This window comes from Ictidomys tridecemlineatus, chromosome 7, assembly GCF_052094955.1.
Source record: "Ictidomys tridecemlineatus isolate mIctTri1 chromosome 7, mIctTri1.hap1, whole genome shotgun sequence".
Lineage (NCBI taxonomy): Eukaryota > Metazoa > Chordata > Mammalia > Rodentia > Sciuridae > Ictidomys > Ictidomys tridecemlineatus.
The window spans coordinates 138,770,986-138,786,837 of record NC_135483.1 but is presented as its reverse complement, the minus strand read 5'-3'; the positions used below and the strand labels follow the sequence as shown (position 1 = coordinate 138,786,837).

General features: G+C 33.4%; 1 protein-coding gene across 15 annotated transcripts in view; it reads right to left on the bottom strand.

Moving 5' to 3' along the window:
* The window catches only part of Ubr3 (ubiquitin protein ligase E3 component n-recognin 3), a 212,709-nt gene that overhangs the window by 170,931 nt on the left and 25,926 nt on the right, over positions 1-15,852 (bottom strand). For 12 of the 15 annotated variants that reach the window (XR_013424132.1, XR_013424133.1, XR_013424134.1 and 9 more), the window contains exons 2-5: positions 14,616-14,755; positions 10,991-11,149; positions 4,575-4,718; positions 3,966-4,015 (exon numbers count right to left, since the gene is read on the bottom strand). Coding sequence is in view for 11 of the 15 variants with exons in the window: in XM_078017558.1 (XP_077873684.1) it covers positions 3,966-4,015; positions 4,575-4,718; positions 10,991-11,149; positions 14,616-14,755 (493 nt within the window). In the remaining 4 variants the exon portion in view is untranslated. The remainder of the gene's footprint in view (positions 1-3,965; positions 4,016-4,574; positions 4,719-10,990; positions 11,150-14,615; positions 14,756-15,852) is intronic. The other 3 variants (XM_078017553.1, XM_078017554.1, XM_078017561.1) reach the window with 1 other exon arrangement.

The following is a 15,852-nucleotide window of genomic DNA, read 5'->3' as shown; positions in this document are numbered from 1 at the left end:
ATGTAAACACTGATGAATAGTCACCTGAGCTCCCTCTGGACAGCCAGCAGTGACTGTCAACTCTGAGAGTAAGTTATCTTAGACCTCCATCTGAGTTTGGCCTTGAAATAATCACAGATGCAGGCAACAACCAACTGCAATCACATAAGATATCCCAAGAGAGAACTATCCAGCTGCCTTTCCCAAATTCCCAAGTCATAAAATTATGAGCAAAATAAAATGATAATTTTAAGCCATAAAGTTTTCAAAAAATTTACTGCATACAATAGTCTAGTTATTTTAATAGTAACAGAAATGAACAGTGATTGACTCACTTTTCAGAAAGAACACTAGACCAGCAATTAGGAGATTTAGTATCTAGTTTCAGTGCTACCACTCACTACATGAAATTCACTATGTGAGTGAATTGATTAATTCTAAAGAATTCAGCTTCCTCATCCATAAGAAAATTAGACATGAAAAATTTCCAGGTCCCTTTTAACTATAGCATTCATAATTTTTATAACATTTTAATTGCTCCTCCTAAATCTCATTTTTGCTCATTACATCACACGATTGCCATAAAGCAAACATCTTGCAGTATATACATCAATACAACATGAATATATATTTTATACAGAAAATTGTGATCACAATCTTTTTTTGTGGGGGCGGGGGTGTTTACTGGGTATTGAACTCAGGGTCACGCAACCACTGAGCCACATTCCCAGCCCTTTTTTGTATTTTACTTAGAGACAAGATCTCACTTCGTTGCTTAGCACCTCACTGTTGCTAAAGCTGGCTTTGAACTCTCGATCCTTCTGCCTCAGCCTCCCAAGCCCCTGGGATTACAGGTATGCTGCCACTGTGCGGAGCCATAATCTTAAAATAGAAATTTTCCTGACATTGTCACTAAAACATGACTGGTCTTTCACTTTTCATTTTAAATGCATGTGTAACTTTTATAATCAGAAAAAGTATAACCTAATAAAATTTAAGATATGTTATATGCCATGACCTTACAATTTCACATTTTAGAGAACTATTTGTACATCTACACAAAAAGAAATTAAAGCATTATATTTTTTGTGAAAATTGGAAATTAAGAAAATGGATAAGTTGTGGCTTATTCATATTTTACAATGTTATTTAGCAAACAGAAAGAATAGTATACAAAGATGGATTTATATAACATAGTAAATAAAAGCAGGTCACAAAACAATATACTGTTTTACAGTATTACTTACACACATGCATGTACATACACACACACACACACACACACACACTATACATTTTTGTAAAAATAGTTATTTAACTACATAGAAATGGGCCTGTCAAAGACATTCAAACTATTAACTAAAGGAGGGGCCTCTATTAGAAAGGGTAGAGAAAAAACTTTTATTTGAATTGTCCAGCAAAACAACTACAATGTATTCACATTACATCAGTAATTTTAATCTATATTTGGAAGCAAACTTCATTGTTTTTAAACCATGCATTAGTAACTAGTTCCTAAAAATATCAGCAGAGCTTGGGTTGTGGCTCAGTGGTAGAGCACTTGCCTAGCATGGATGAGGCACTGGGTTCATTTCCCAGCACCAATAAAAAAAAACTAAACAAAATAAAGGTATTGTGTCCATCTACAACTAAAAATGTTAAAAAAAAAAAAAAAAGAAAAAAGAAATATCAGCAGAAATTTCTATAGTGTGATCCATAATAACTCAAAAATTCAAATATTTGAATCCCTTATATACATAAAGACAATAGGATAGAAAACATACATAAAAATCCACATATATGCCTGGTCAATAACAGGGACCATTGCTAACATTAGAATTACCGTCTTTTAACAAAGAAATTAATGTTCAGAAGTTAAATGACTTTGCAAAAAATCATAGGGATATTATGAGCAAAAATTCAAACTTAGTCTTCTTGACTCTAAAGCTCAAGTTCTTTTCAGGGTATATATTGTAATGCCTTGAGGAATACATGAAGAACTAATTGCACACTAAAAGGAAACAAATTGATGATCCTAATGATGCTCTTAAAAAAATATAAAAAATAAAGTACATGTCCCTTCAATCAACTTCCAGTTAAATACTGTACTTCAAATTCTTCTTCCTTTTATTTTTATTTTTTTGTAATGAAGACTGAACCCAGGGACACTTTATCACTGAGCTACATCTGCAGCCATTTTCATTTTAAGACAGGGTTTCCAAGTTAAAGCTTAGGACCCTACTAAATTGCTGAGGCTGGCCGCAAACTTTCAATCTTCCTGCTTCAGTCTCCTGAGTCACTGGGATTACAGGTGATTCAAATTCTTATATTTTCAAATGTCCAAATGATTTCATTTTTATTCCATTGGAAAACGTGATAAATGTAAAAACTACAAAAAGCTGTAGTTACAGGTATGCCCTATCTTGCCCAGCTCTAAATGGTTAATGTATTAACCCATTCAACCCTCTTAATATTCCTATGAACTAAAAACTAGTATCTCCATTTTACAGATGAGAAAATCTAAGCATGGAGAGGTTAAGACACTTGCCCAAGATCACAATACTAATTAGTACAGAAGCCAGAATTCAAACTCAGGAAGCCTAATTTCAAAATCAAATTCCTAAGGGCATACTAACTGCATGTCCAAACTGATGAAAATTCTTCAAAATTGTCCAAACTGAAGCTTCAAATGTTGCATTTTGGGGAGGATTTTTTGAGAGAAAATATTCATATAAAATTTAAATCCTAGGCATTAAATTAATTACAAGATTCTATAACAGAAACTATCCTTCCAAAAGAAGCATTTGGTGTACTTGTGTGTGCTTAAATGTAATTTTTTTAATTTTTAGCCATTAAAAGTATTATTCCATAGAAATATATATAAACTTTATAATTTTTTAAGAATACAGATTATAAACAAAAGTAATAAAGCAATTTTTTCATGTACTTACAAAATGAGATGATAATAAAGGATTTATTAGAAATATTTATTAACCAACAATATAAAACCAAAATTTTTAATTGACGATCTACTTCCAAATATAGCACTTTTTTTTAAGTAATCGTTCATGTAAGGCATTACCTTTATTATAAGATTAGAAAAATGATTACAATTCATATTCTGTTTCTTAAACGTTTTTATTAGTGTATTACAGTTATTTGTAATAGTGGGGTTCATTTTGACATAATCATACATGCACAGAATCTAATTTGCTCCATTTCAGTCCCCAGTAGTTTTCTCTTTCCCCCTCTTCTTCCCTTCCTCTACTGACCTTCCTCTATTCTACTGGTTTTGTGTTATTTTTTTAACTGATGCTTTATAGACATCCATATAGATGGAATTCACTTGAGGTATATTCATATATGTACATATCATAATTTTGTAAATTTCATTCCATAGTTCCTCCCTTTTCCCAAATTCATATTCTTTTAATAATTTATTCTAGACTTAAATTTTTTAAGACAATTTCATTGAACATACAAAATTCATTGTACACAGATATATTTGGGGATATTTTCTTAGGAGAAAAATCCATCTCCTACTTTTATTTATTTTAGGGTGGTTCTTTTTTTAATTGGTGCATTATAATTATACATATTAGTGGGATTCACTGTTACATATTCATACATGCACACAATATAACAATATAAATTTGGTCTGTTTCATTCCCCAGTACCTCCTTATTCCCTCCCTCCTCCTTCCCCTTATTCCCTTTCTCTACTCAACTGGTCTTCCTTCTACTTTACATCTCCCACTTTTAAACTGTAAAAAGAGAAATTAATTAGAAACAAGAAATAAAACTCTACTTGTAGTCCTTGCCCTATTACTAAGTAATTTTATGGTCAGGCTTCCTAAAAAATCACTCTGAGGTTCCATGTTCTAGTCTAACCAAATGAGGGATTTAAATCAAATAATATACACAAATCTTTATACTTCTATAACTTTTTACATTTTATTTTTTAAATTTTTAAACTTTAAGTCTCACCTCATCTGAAGAATCTACTTGTCCCAATGTTCCTGTTGCACCTGCAAAACCTTTAGAAGGGAGGAAAAAAAAGTTGCCCTTCATAGTTGTTATATATTGATTTACTTTAAAATTATTTTGAGACATATAAATATCAAAAAGCTAAGTTTTGTTGTATTAAGACACCTCGTTTTAACAGTTATCTTGGCAAAGGTCAACATTTATCTTAAATAAATTTGGGCCTAATAGGTTTAATACTTCAATGGAAAATCTCAGATTTAATAATTACAAATGGTGTTTTTTTTTTTTTTTTAGTTTTAAACCATGATTTATTAAAATACTAAGCCAATAAAGTTTGGGGACACTCTTAAATACCAAGTGGTACATTTCTCATGAGTTAGAACCAGAACCTTATAAAAGTAACCAAATTCCATTCAAGAAAAATTTTTTTCTTTAGCCAATTTATTCTTTCTTGCTTCTAAATTTATAATAGTTTTCTTGTAAAAAAATGACACTGTTTTAGCTCAAAATAAATTTGTTCAATAATGAACATTTCAGGGGTTTTATTACTGTTATTTTTGTTTTAATACAGAAAAGTCACTACTGCTCAAACTAAATACTTATACAAACCTTGAACTGCCAGAGTGCTAGTACCAGCAGATGGCTCCTGAATACCATATACAAGCTTATCCTCAGGATATGTGAGTCCAGAGCTCTTCAAAGCGATAAGGTACTTTTCATGACTTTTCTTTGCACAAGCATTTTCTCCAGGACCTAATATTTAAAACAAAAAAAAAAAAATATATATATATATATATATATATATATGTATATATATTCCATTTAAAATCTAAATACAGTCATCTCATTAATTAATATACACATGATAAAATATTCTACTGGAAGTGGAACAATATAAAATAGCTTCAGATAATATTTTTGTTCTTGTGTTTATTATTAATAATTCCAAAAGGCACAGGATACTTGTAACAAATAGGAAAATAGCAGCTGGCATCAAAATAAATGAGAGAATATACTTTGTATACAACCAGATATGAAAAATTGTGCTCTACATTGTAATATGAATTGTAATGCATTCTGCTGTCATATATAGCAAAATAAAAAATTTTTTAAAAACAAATTAGAATAAAAAAATTTAAAAAATAATAATGAAGCATGATTCTAACCTCCAAGAACTTTAAAATCAGTGGTAAAGAAAAATAAACAGCCAGGCACATGCCTATAATCCCAGCCACTCAGGAGGCTGATAGGAGAATTCCCAATTTCAAGGCCAACACTGCAAACTTGGTGAGACCCAGTCTCAAAAATAAAACATAAAAAGTGCTGGGGATGTAGTTCAATGGTAAAGCACCCCTGGGTTCTATCCCCAGTACCAATATTTAGAGAGAGTGTAAAAGAGAGAGGAGGAGGAAGGAGGAGGAGGAAGGAGGAGGAGGAAGGAGGAAGGAGGAGGAGGAGGAGGAGGAGGAGGAGGAGGAGGAGGAGGAGGAGGAGGAGGAGGAGGAGGAGGAGGAGAAGAAGAAGAAGAAGAAGAGGAGAAGAGTCGAGTCGAGGAGAGAAGAGAAGCAGATAATACAACAGATGAAAATTATGTGGCAGACTTCACCACATGGTCTGTCAATCTGTGATCTTGTAATTCCAAGCATTCAAACTTATTCAAAGCACAATACCTAGAAAAAGCTTTTCTTTTGAAGAGATAATACCTGAATGGAATTTTCAAATACTACAAATTAAATTATTCTAATTCCTGTGTCAATCACATTTAAGGAATTAGAAGTATAGTTTCTATTGAAATATTAATAAAAACAATTTACTTCCAAAAATACGTAAAGGTTTAAGTTCTACAATCACACAATCCCAAAACTTTCATTTAAGCATTTCAGCTTATTATTGCCAATTTTTTCTTTTGTTTTTGCTTTTTAATGTATTACGAAGGGTGGAATAATAGTAAAAGAAAAACAGATTGATAATTAAGAGTTTTTTAAGTGAAGCAATTATTTTCTACATCAAGGCAAATTTCCATGGCATTCACCTCTTCAGAGTAGATTATGCATCTTAAACTGTCTCTCTGATTATATAAATTAGTTTAATATTTGCTGAGCTTTTCTCTTTTATTTGGTTTCCTTATTCTTGTTTTGTTTTATAATTTTCAATCTCTGTCTGCCCTTGATTAAAAAATAAAATTTTTTTTAAAACTCCAACACAGACTTAACAAATGGGAATTTCTTCCTTCAATTCCAGTTTATGAAGAATAAAGAATTAGTTTATGAAAAACAAAGAACTTGGGCTGAGGTTGTGTCTCAGTGGCAGATTGCTGCCTTGCACATGTGAGGCACTAGGTTTGATCCTCAGCAGCACATAAAAATAAATAAAATTATATATACATCTATAACTAAAAAAGAAAGAAAGAAAGAAAGAAAGAACAAAGAACTTTCAGAGTTCTGTATAAGAAATGATTCAGGCCTGGAGGGTATAGCTCAGTCAGAGGTAAAGCACTTGCCTAGTATGTGTGAGGCCTTGGGTTTGATCCCCAGCTTCATAGGAAAAAAAGAAATTACTAAATATCTGCTGTATAATACAAGCCACATATTGATTTCAATAATGCTAAATGTTCATCTAAGTCAATCCCTCACAATAACCCTGAGAAAAATAAATATATAACCACCATTTTTTTTTAAGTAAGAAACTTGAGGCTTAAAAAGACAATATAGTGGGGCTGGGGTTATGGCTCAGTGGTAGAGCACTCGCCTCGCACGTGTGAGACCCTGGGTTCGATCCTCAGCACCACATAAAAATAAATAAACAAAACAAAGATATTGTGCCCTTGTATAACAAAAAATATTTTTTAAAGAAAAGATAATATAGGGGCTGGGGATGTGGCTCAAGTGGTAGTGCGCTCGCCTGGCATGCGTGCGGCCCAGGTTCGATCCTCAGCACCACATACAAACAAAGATGTTATGTCCACCAAAAACTAAAAAATAAATATTAAACATTCTCTCTCTCTCTCTCTCTCTTTTTAAAAAAAAAAAAAGAAAGAAAGATAATATAGCTAGCCAGTTTCACACAGAAGGGAATCTAGACTGCAAATTCAAAGCTTCTGAATTAAAACCTAATTTGATTTCCATCATTAAAAGTTAAGAATTGTTGCTATTAACTTCAGGAAATAAGATTTTTTTATATTTTATTTTTTAGTTTTAGGTGGACACAATATCTTCATTTTTATTTTTATGTGGTGCTGAGAATCGAACCCAGTGCCTCACGCATGCCAGGTCAGCGCCCTACCACTTGAGCCACATCCCCAGCCCCTGGGAAATAAGAATTTTTAAAAATTGTTTTAGGACTGGGGTTGTGGCTCAATGATAGAACACTTGCCTAGAATGTGTGAGGCACTGGGTTCGATTCTCAGTACAACATATAAATAAATGAATACTTTTTTCCATCAATATCTAAAACAATATTTTTAAAAATTGTTTAAACAAAAGAGGAAAACTATCACAAAATATTCCTAAAATATACATTCCTCCAATGATTAAGAACAACCTGTTTGTTCTCTTTCTCAATAGTTGATAATTTCTGAATAACAAACCATTTTCTAGGATAAGAAATAACAGATGTCCAGATATGAACTTCACCTCTCTCCAGTTTCATCACCAAAACTCAAGCACAAGCCACCATCGTCTTTACCCTAGACTTCTGCCCCTTGAGCTGCTTTTCTTATACCTTCCAATTAATTGTTGGCAAAACAAGTCACCTTTTTAAAATACATATCTGATCATCTCACTCTTAAGGTTAAAATATTTCCATGACATCCCACCACATTCAGAACAAAATAGAAAATGTTACATGGACCATGAGAACCTGTCTGATCTGGATCTAGTCTAATGTAGGAGTCTTATTTGCAACACTATCCCCCCTATTCATTTCACATCAACCACTTTGGCCTTTACAGTCCCTTAAAAATAGGCTCATTTCCATTCATAGATATTTCCAGACACTCGTCCTTTTGCCTGGAATCTAGGAAAGATCTACATGTGATTTTCTTTGTATTTGTATATTTTCTTTAATCATTTTTCTTTCTGTCTAGTCCATTGATTCATCTTGAAATTCACTGACTTCTCTACCCTATCAAAGCTGCTACTAAGCCAATGGTTCTTTTTGTTTACATTCTGTACTAAGATTCCTATCACTTCACTCATTAATTTACACATTTCCTTTAATTCTTCGAACATATTTTCCTTAAATATCTTGAACATATTTAAAATAGGTAAATATATTTGTAATAATTGCTCACATATCTTTATGAGATAAACCCAATTTCTAGTGGCTATTTTTTTTTCTTGCCTATAGCACAGTTTGTTTTCCTATATTTTCATCAGTTTTTATTATATTCTGGATATTCTCATGACACATTATAGAACATTTTGGATTCTATTTCCTTCCTCTAAAGAATATTAAATTTTGTTCTAGAAGACAATTCAATCACAGATTGAATACAAAACTGAAACTCCAATGTCCCCAACATTGCATGACCTCTATTATTTCTTTTCTGCTTTTAATCCCATACTATATTAATGTAGTAAGGTTTAAGATTGAATACCAAAAATGCATGAAGGCTTGGTTTCATGCTCAGTAAGGAGCAGACCTATGAAAAGCCTAATTGCTCAGAAGGCCCTCTTGAGTCACAGGAATCACCTCTAAACTCCTCCTTCCTTGCAAATCCTGATAAGAGTTATAGGCTTTCTTTTTTTTGGGGGGGGGGGGGCAGGCAGGGTCCCAGGGATTGAATTCAGGGGCACTAAGCCACATCCCCAGCTCTATTTTGTATTTTATTTAGAGACAGGGTCTCACTGAGTTGCTTAGCACCTCACTCGTTGTTGAGGCTGGCTTTGAATTCTAGATCTTCCTGCCTCAGCCTCCTGAGCTGCTGGGGTTACAAGCATGCGCCACTGCACCCAGCTAAATATAGGCTTTCTTAAAGGCTTGTCTAAAACAGACTTTACACCAAGGTTTGGCCTACTGGTAACTCTGCTAAATATCTGAGGTCTGGTTGAACTGAAACTCCAATGTCCCCCAACATTGCATGACCTCTATTATCTCTTTTCTGCTTTTAATCCCATAGTAATCAATGTAGGTTTAAGTAGTCTCATCCTGTAAATATGCAATCCAGTCTTTAGCTAAGCACTTCCAGGACTTCCTCACAAGTCTGCCCCCACTATATCTCAGCATTCTACCCCAAGACTCCATAATTTCCAATGACATCAGCTGTCCTACACCTTAATCTCTGCATTCTTAACAAGATCACAATGCTCTGCTTCAATACCAGTGTTTCTCTATAATCAGGAAGTTATTCCCAGAGCTGTCATGAGGCTCATCTCATTTTTTTCCCTTCTGAGTTTACAGTCATGGGCTACCTATTATCCACAGCCTGAAAACAGCTGCCTCATCATTTGTCCAGTTTTATGTTGTTATGACATAAGAGCCATTCCAGTAGCCAAAAACAGATGTCATCTACCTGGACTCCAACTCCATGGCTTTATACTCAACTCCCCTCATCCTTTAGTTAAATGACTCCCTCTCAACCATCAGGTTTTACTTTAAATACTGCTTCCGCAGTGATGTTTCACGCCTCTACCACCAGTGAAACTGGATCTTTCTTTCATGATTACTTGCCCAACACTTTCACAGCACTTATTATAGTTTATAATTACACAATTGAGAGAGGAGGTTAGTTTAATTAATGAAACCTAACTCACTAGACCACAGTTTTATAAGAGCAAGGATAGAATAATAAAAGTTTACTATTACCTTCCCTACCCCACACTCCAGTGCCTGGTCCAGAGTCAAGCACCTTGTGGGTGCCTAATAAGAACTTTGTGACTTAGCCAGGCATAGTGATGCCACCCCACCTGTAATCCCAGTTTCTGGGAGGATGAGGAAGGAGGATTGCAATTTTGAAGCCCATCTGTGCAACTTAGCAAGGTCCTATCTCAAATTTAAAAAAAAAAAAAAATTTAAAGGGTTGAGGGTGTAGCTCAGTGGTGGAGGGCTTGCCTCATGAGCACAAGGTCCAGTATTCAATCCCCAGTACTAGCAGTCAAAAGGAAGTATTGAAGAATTAAGTGTATCAGATAAGCATCTAATATGGTAAACAATACACATGAAAATTTTACCACTTAAAAAAACATGATGAACTTTAATTTTCAAATTATGTTGTTCACAAACAGTAAGAAAAAGCACTGTTTAAAATATTTATAACAAGATTTTGAAATAATTGATGCATTTATTGTACAATAATTGGGGCAAACTAAAGGTGTTTAAACTATTCTTATTACAGTATACCAGATACATAAAACATTCAGTAATCCCAAGTTTTATAATTTAAACTCCTTATTATAATAAAATCCTAGTCCATATAATCCAGAAATTTAAAATACCAAAACTAGGGGGCTGGGGATGTGGCTCAAGCGGTAGCGCGCTCGACTGGCATGCGCACAGCCCGGGTTCAATCCTCAGCACCACAAACAAAGATGTTGTGTCTGCCGAAAACTAAAAAATAAATATTAAAATATTCTCTCTCTCTAAAAAAAACAAATAAATAAATAAAATAAAATACCAAAACTATAAACATAAAAGTGGTTGTTACTTTTGGGAAACAGGGCAGTAAAGCATAATTATAAATATGTTACATCAAGGGGCTCAGTGGCAGAGCGCTTGCCTTGCACATGTGAGGCACTGGTTTAAATTCTCAGCAACACACACACACACACACACACAAAATGAATAAATAAAATAAAGGTTTCTTTTTTAAATATGTTACATCAAATGTTTAAAGACTTGGGCTTCTCAAAATAAATTAGTTGTGAGATCTTTAATAGATCATTTAATTTTTCTGGAGCTCAACTTCCTCATCTATGAATTCTCTTAACTTCAAGTTTTCTATGAAAAATCCACATTTTGCTTTTAAGTTATAAAATGTATACTTATAGTAACATAATTATAAATTTCTCATCTAACATTTTACTCACCAGAAGTTAGATCTTTGTAGTTTTGTTGGTTTGTCAAAACCTGGGTAAGAACAGACCTCATTGCTCCTCCCATTTTAGTTAGGTCTTCTAAAAAGGAAATTTGAGGTTCCAAAAGCTGAAGGACTTTGTTAAGGTCTTTTTCTGATGATACATCAGCTGCTAAAAGGAAAAAAAAAATGTATATATGTGTATGTGTGTATACATATATACGCACAGATATAAGTATACATATAAAATTTGTATATGTATATGTACAATCAATGATAACAAAAGGAAGAACATGGTGGTACATACCTATAATCCCAGAGACTCAGGAGGCTAAGGCAGAAGGATCACAAGTTCAAGGCCAGCCTCAGCAACTACAAAAGGCTGGGGATATTGTTTAGTGAAAACAACCCTGTGTTTAATACCCAGTACCACACACCAAAAAAGTACATATATGTGTATGTGTGTAAAAATATCATATATATATATATATATACATATATATATATATATATATATATAACACAGCAGGCAAAATGCCTAGTATAGCTGAAGGGAGAGATAAAAATCTTAGACAGTAATGACACAGAATATTAAATATAAAAAGAAAAGATGTTTTAGAGAAGTTGATATCTAAAAGGAAGAAATAAATAGAAATCTTTAGCATTGAGCCATAATTGATTAAAAGAAGAACACATATAAGGAAGCTAAGGGAGCACCTGTATGTCCAGGAAAGGTGACATTAATTTCACTCTTTATTTAGCATCTAAAACCTTACTTTCTCAATGGGAAGCTAATATTGTATACTATTAATTTGTATACTCTTTCCAGTGATCTTTTTTTGGGGAGGTGGGGGGAAACAGAGATCGAACTCAGAAGCTCTCAACCACTGAGCCACATCCTCCAGTCCTATTTTGTATTTTATTTATAGACAGGGTCTCACTGAGTTGCTTAGCACCTCACCCATTGCTGAGGCTGACTTTGAACTCTAGATCCTCCTGTCTCGGCCTCCTGAGCTGCTAAGATTATCAGCATGCACCACCATACTCAGCCCCAGTGATTTATATATATTTACAGATATTTAATTAATATTTGCTCTTGGTTTCTAAAGTCTCTGACACAAGCTCTAACAATGGTCAAAGGATTATGGTGTGAAAAGAGAAAAAGAACTCAAAGCAACTGTAAAACCACAAGATCCTTTAACTTCCATTACCTTCTATTAATTTATAGTGATCTCTATACAAAATAATGGAGTTGTTTTGCTTTTTCTGGGTTTTTTTTTTTTTTTGGTTTTTTTTTGTTTGTTTGTTTGTTTGTTATACAGAAATTGATGCTGAGTACAAAGAGGAAATAGAGGAAAATTTCACAAACCCATATTTATGAAACTCATCTTTTTTTGTAATTTTTATTATTGGTTGTTCAAAACATTACATAGTTCTTGATATATCATATTTCACATTTTGATTCAAGTGGGTTATAAACTCCCATTTTTACCCCGTATACAGATTGCAGAATCACATCGGTTACACATCCACTGATTTACATATTGCCATACTAGTGTCTGTTGTATTCTGCTGCCTTTCCTATCCTCTACTATCCCCCCTCCCCTCCCCTCCCCTCCCCTCCCCTCTTCTCTCTCTACCCCATCTACTGTAATTCATTTCTCCCCCTTGTTTTTGTTTTTTTTTTTTCCCTTTCCCCTCACTTCCTCTTGTATGTAATTTTGTATAACCCGAAGGGTCTCCTTCCATTTCCATGCAATTTCCCTTCTCTCTCCCTTTCCTTCCCACCTCTCATCCCTGTTAATCTTCTTCTCATGCTCTTCCTCATCTTTATACAAAAAGTGTTCCTACTCATTCGTGTTTTCAAATAATGGTAACAGATGATTATCACAGCTATATACTTATGTGATCTACCTTTTTAACTGCTAAATATCACCAATAGTATACTTTTATGTGAAGTAGTCATTGACTAAACTAAATTTTAAGGTTCTCATAATTACTTAAACCTATTACATTTCCGAAATAGAACACTGGTAATATAAAAGGTAAATTCCAAAAAAATCTGTTAACTAGTTTATGAGAAAAATGCAAGCAACTTAGTGATAACCTATCTCAAATTTTAAAAAGCTGGGAATGTAATTCAATGGTAGCACACCCCTGGGTTCAATTCCCAGTATCAAAAAAATTAAAAATAAAGGAAATCTCAATAACCCAGCTGGTAGCTGGTATCTGGTTCTGTTACCTCAAAGAAACAGTAGTCTGGGACTAAATCAAAATAATATTTTTCTGTATTATAAGATATATATTCTGAGAGAAGCAGAAGTACTTAACAAAAGATTGTATACTCCTGGTTCAATCCCCAGCACCAATTAAAAAAAATATTTTTTTCATTAAAAAATATATATTTTTTAATGAAAAACAAGCCAGGCATGGTGGCACATGCCTATAATCCCAGAGACTCAACAGGCTGAGGCAGGATAATAAGTTCAAGGCCAGCCTGGCCAACTTACTAACCTTGCCTCAAAATAAAATTAAAAGGGTTGGATATGGCTCAGTCCTGGGTCCAATCCCCAGCACAGCAAATAAAATAAACAAAAAAGTTAAAGTTAATTTTAAAAAATGTATATAAAAGACATTAAAAGTTAATAAATTCATTTTACATCACTGATAATCTCTAATTCACATCAGACTAAGAACTTTAATAGATAACAAAATCTAAATATTTAACAAAAATGTATTAATCAAGATTGTAGCGGGCTGGGGTTGTAGCTCAGTAGTAGAGCTCTTACCTATCATGTGTTAGGCACTGGGTTAAATTCTCAGCATCACATATAAATGCATAAAATAAAGGTCATTGACACCCAAAAAAATATTTTTAAAAAGAGCCAGGTATGATGGCCCACGCTTGCAATCCCAGTGGCTCAGGAGGCTGAGACAGGAGGATAGAGAGTTCAAAGCCAGCCTCACCAAAAGTGAGGTGCCAAACAACTCAGTGAGACCCTGTCTCTAAATAAAATACAAAATAGGGCTGGGATGTGGCTCAGTGGTTGAGTGCCTCTGAGTTCAATTCCCAGCACCCAAAAAATCTTTAATGAATACCCATAATTTGAATGTTTCTTTTCTCTTTTTAATACTAACATGATACGTATACCCACACATTTTACCAGTAATATGGAAATGAGCAATGTGACCCTTTTATAAATTATTATATAAAATATATGAAGGTGAATAAAAATTACAATATATAGACTTCTACCAGAAAGAAAAAAATACAATGCTTTTATCATCTAAAAATATAAATTAAATTCAAACATTTCCAGGGCATCTTAATTCTGCTCTATCCTAATATGATTACAAATAAAGTGAATTTAACCCCATAAAATAGACTACTTCTTCATTTGCAAAAGGTCAAATAAGTTTGATCAAAAACATTTTGACACCAAACCATGACTACTACAAGGTATCTATAGTAATATCATTTATTCTAGTGTTTTTATTCAGTCTCTGTATTTAGTCATCTCTTTTATAATGGTAAACAAAAACAATAATGTCTAAAAAAATTCATCACATTATTCATGTAAAACTTTGTGAACTAGGAACTTATAAAGAGTACTAGCAAGGAATAGTTTGAAACATACCTGGTTCATTATAGCCATCTCTTAAGTACTGAATAAGACAAAAAATAAATCTTGGAAGAACAAATTCAGACATCATCAATAAGTCTTTGGGAACACAGGGAATATTTGAACTTGATTTAATCTGATGCCTTTTGCAAAACCTGTAATGAAAAAAAAAAGAAAAAAATTAACAGTGATATCCAACTGGTCAACAATATATTACTTCCATTCCCAATATTCATAAACAAAATACTGGCCAATAAAGTCAATATGGTCCTTCTTCATGATTTTTAAGGCACCAAGTTAAAAGAATAAGTTGCTCCCTTTTCTTTTTGCAGTGCTAAGGATCAAACCCAGAGCCTCATGCATGATAGGCAAGCACTCTACAACTGAGCCTCACACTGGTCCCAAAAGAATATAGTTCTAATTGGCCTTGAGAAAAAAAAATGGCACTCAGGGATATTTTTCCTAAGACGATACTGGTTATGTTCCAAAAGAAAATCTCATCACAGAATTTATATTTTGAACTGCAATTTATTACTTTCAAGTACTGTTGCTTCTTTCCTTTATAACCTATAAAAATACAATGATCATTCCAAAGAATTTACATTTTCAATTCATATATCAATTACTTCTAACTTATTGTATTAATGAATAGATAAAAAATAAACATATATATTTATATCTTTTAAGTTAAAACAGACATTTAACTGTATGCCTTGTGACTTTAACACACCTCTCTCACCACTGGATAGATCTTCCAAACAAAAACTAAACAAAGAAACCACAGAACTCAATAATACAATCAATAATTTAGACTTAAAGGACATATACAGAATATCTCTCTTTTTTAATATTTATTTTTTAGTTTTCGGCGGACACAACATCTTTGTTTGTATGTGGTGCTGAGGATCGAACCCAGGCCGTGCATATACCAGGCGAGTGCGCTACCACTTGAGCCACATCCCCAGCCCCTTGAGCCACATCCCCAGCCCCCAGAATATCTCATCCATCAACAAGCAAATACACTTTTTTCTCAGCAACACATGGATCCTTCTATAAAATAGATCACGTGTTATGCCACAAACCAAGTCTTAGCCAATACAAACATAAAGAATAGAAATACTACCCTGCATTCTATCAGACCATAATGAAATTAAACTAGAACTCAATGATAAAATAAAAAATAGAAGCTACTCGAATACCTGAAGACTAAACAATAACTATTGAATGAAGCATGGATAACAGAAGACATCAG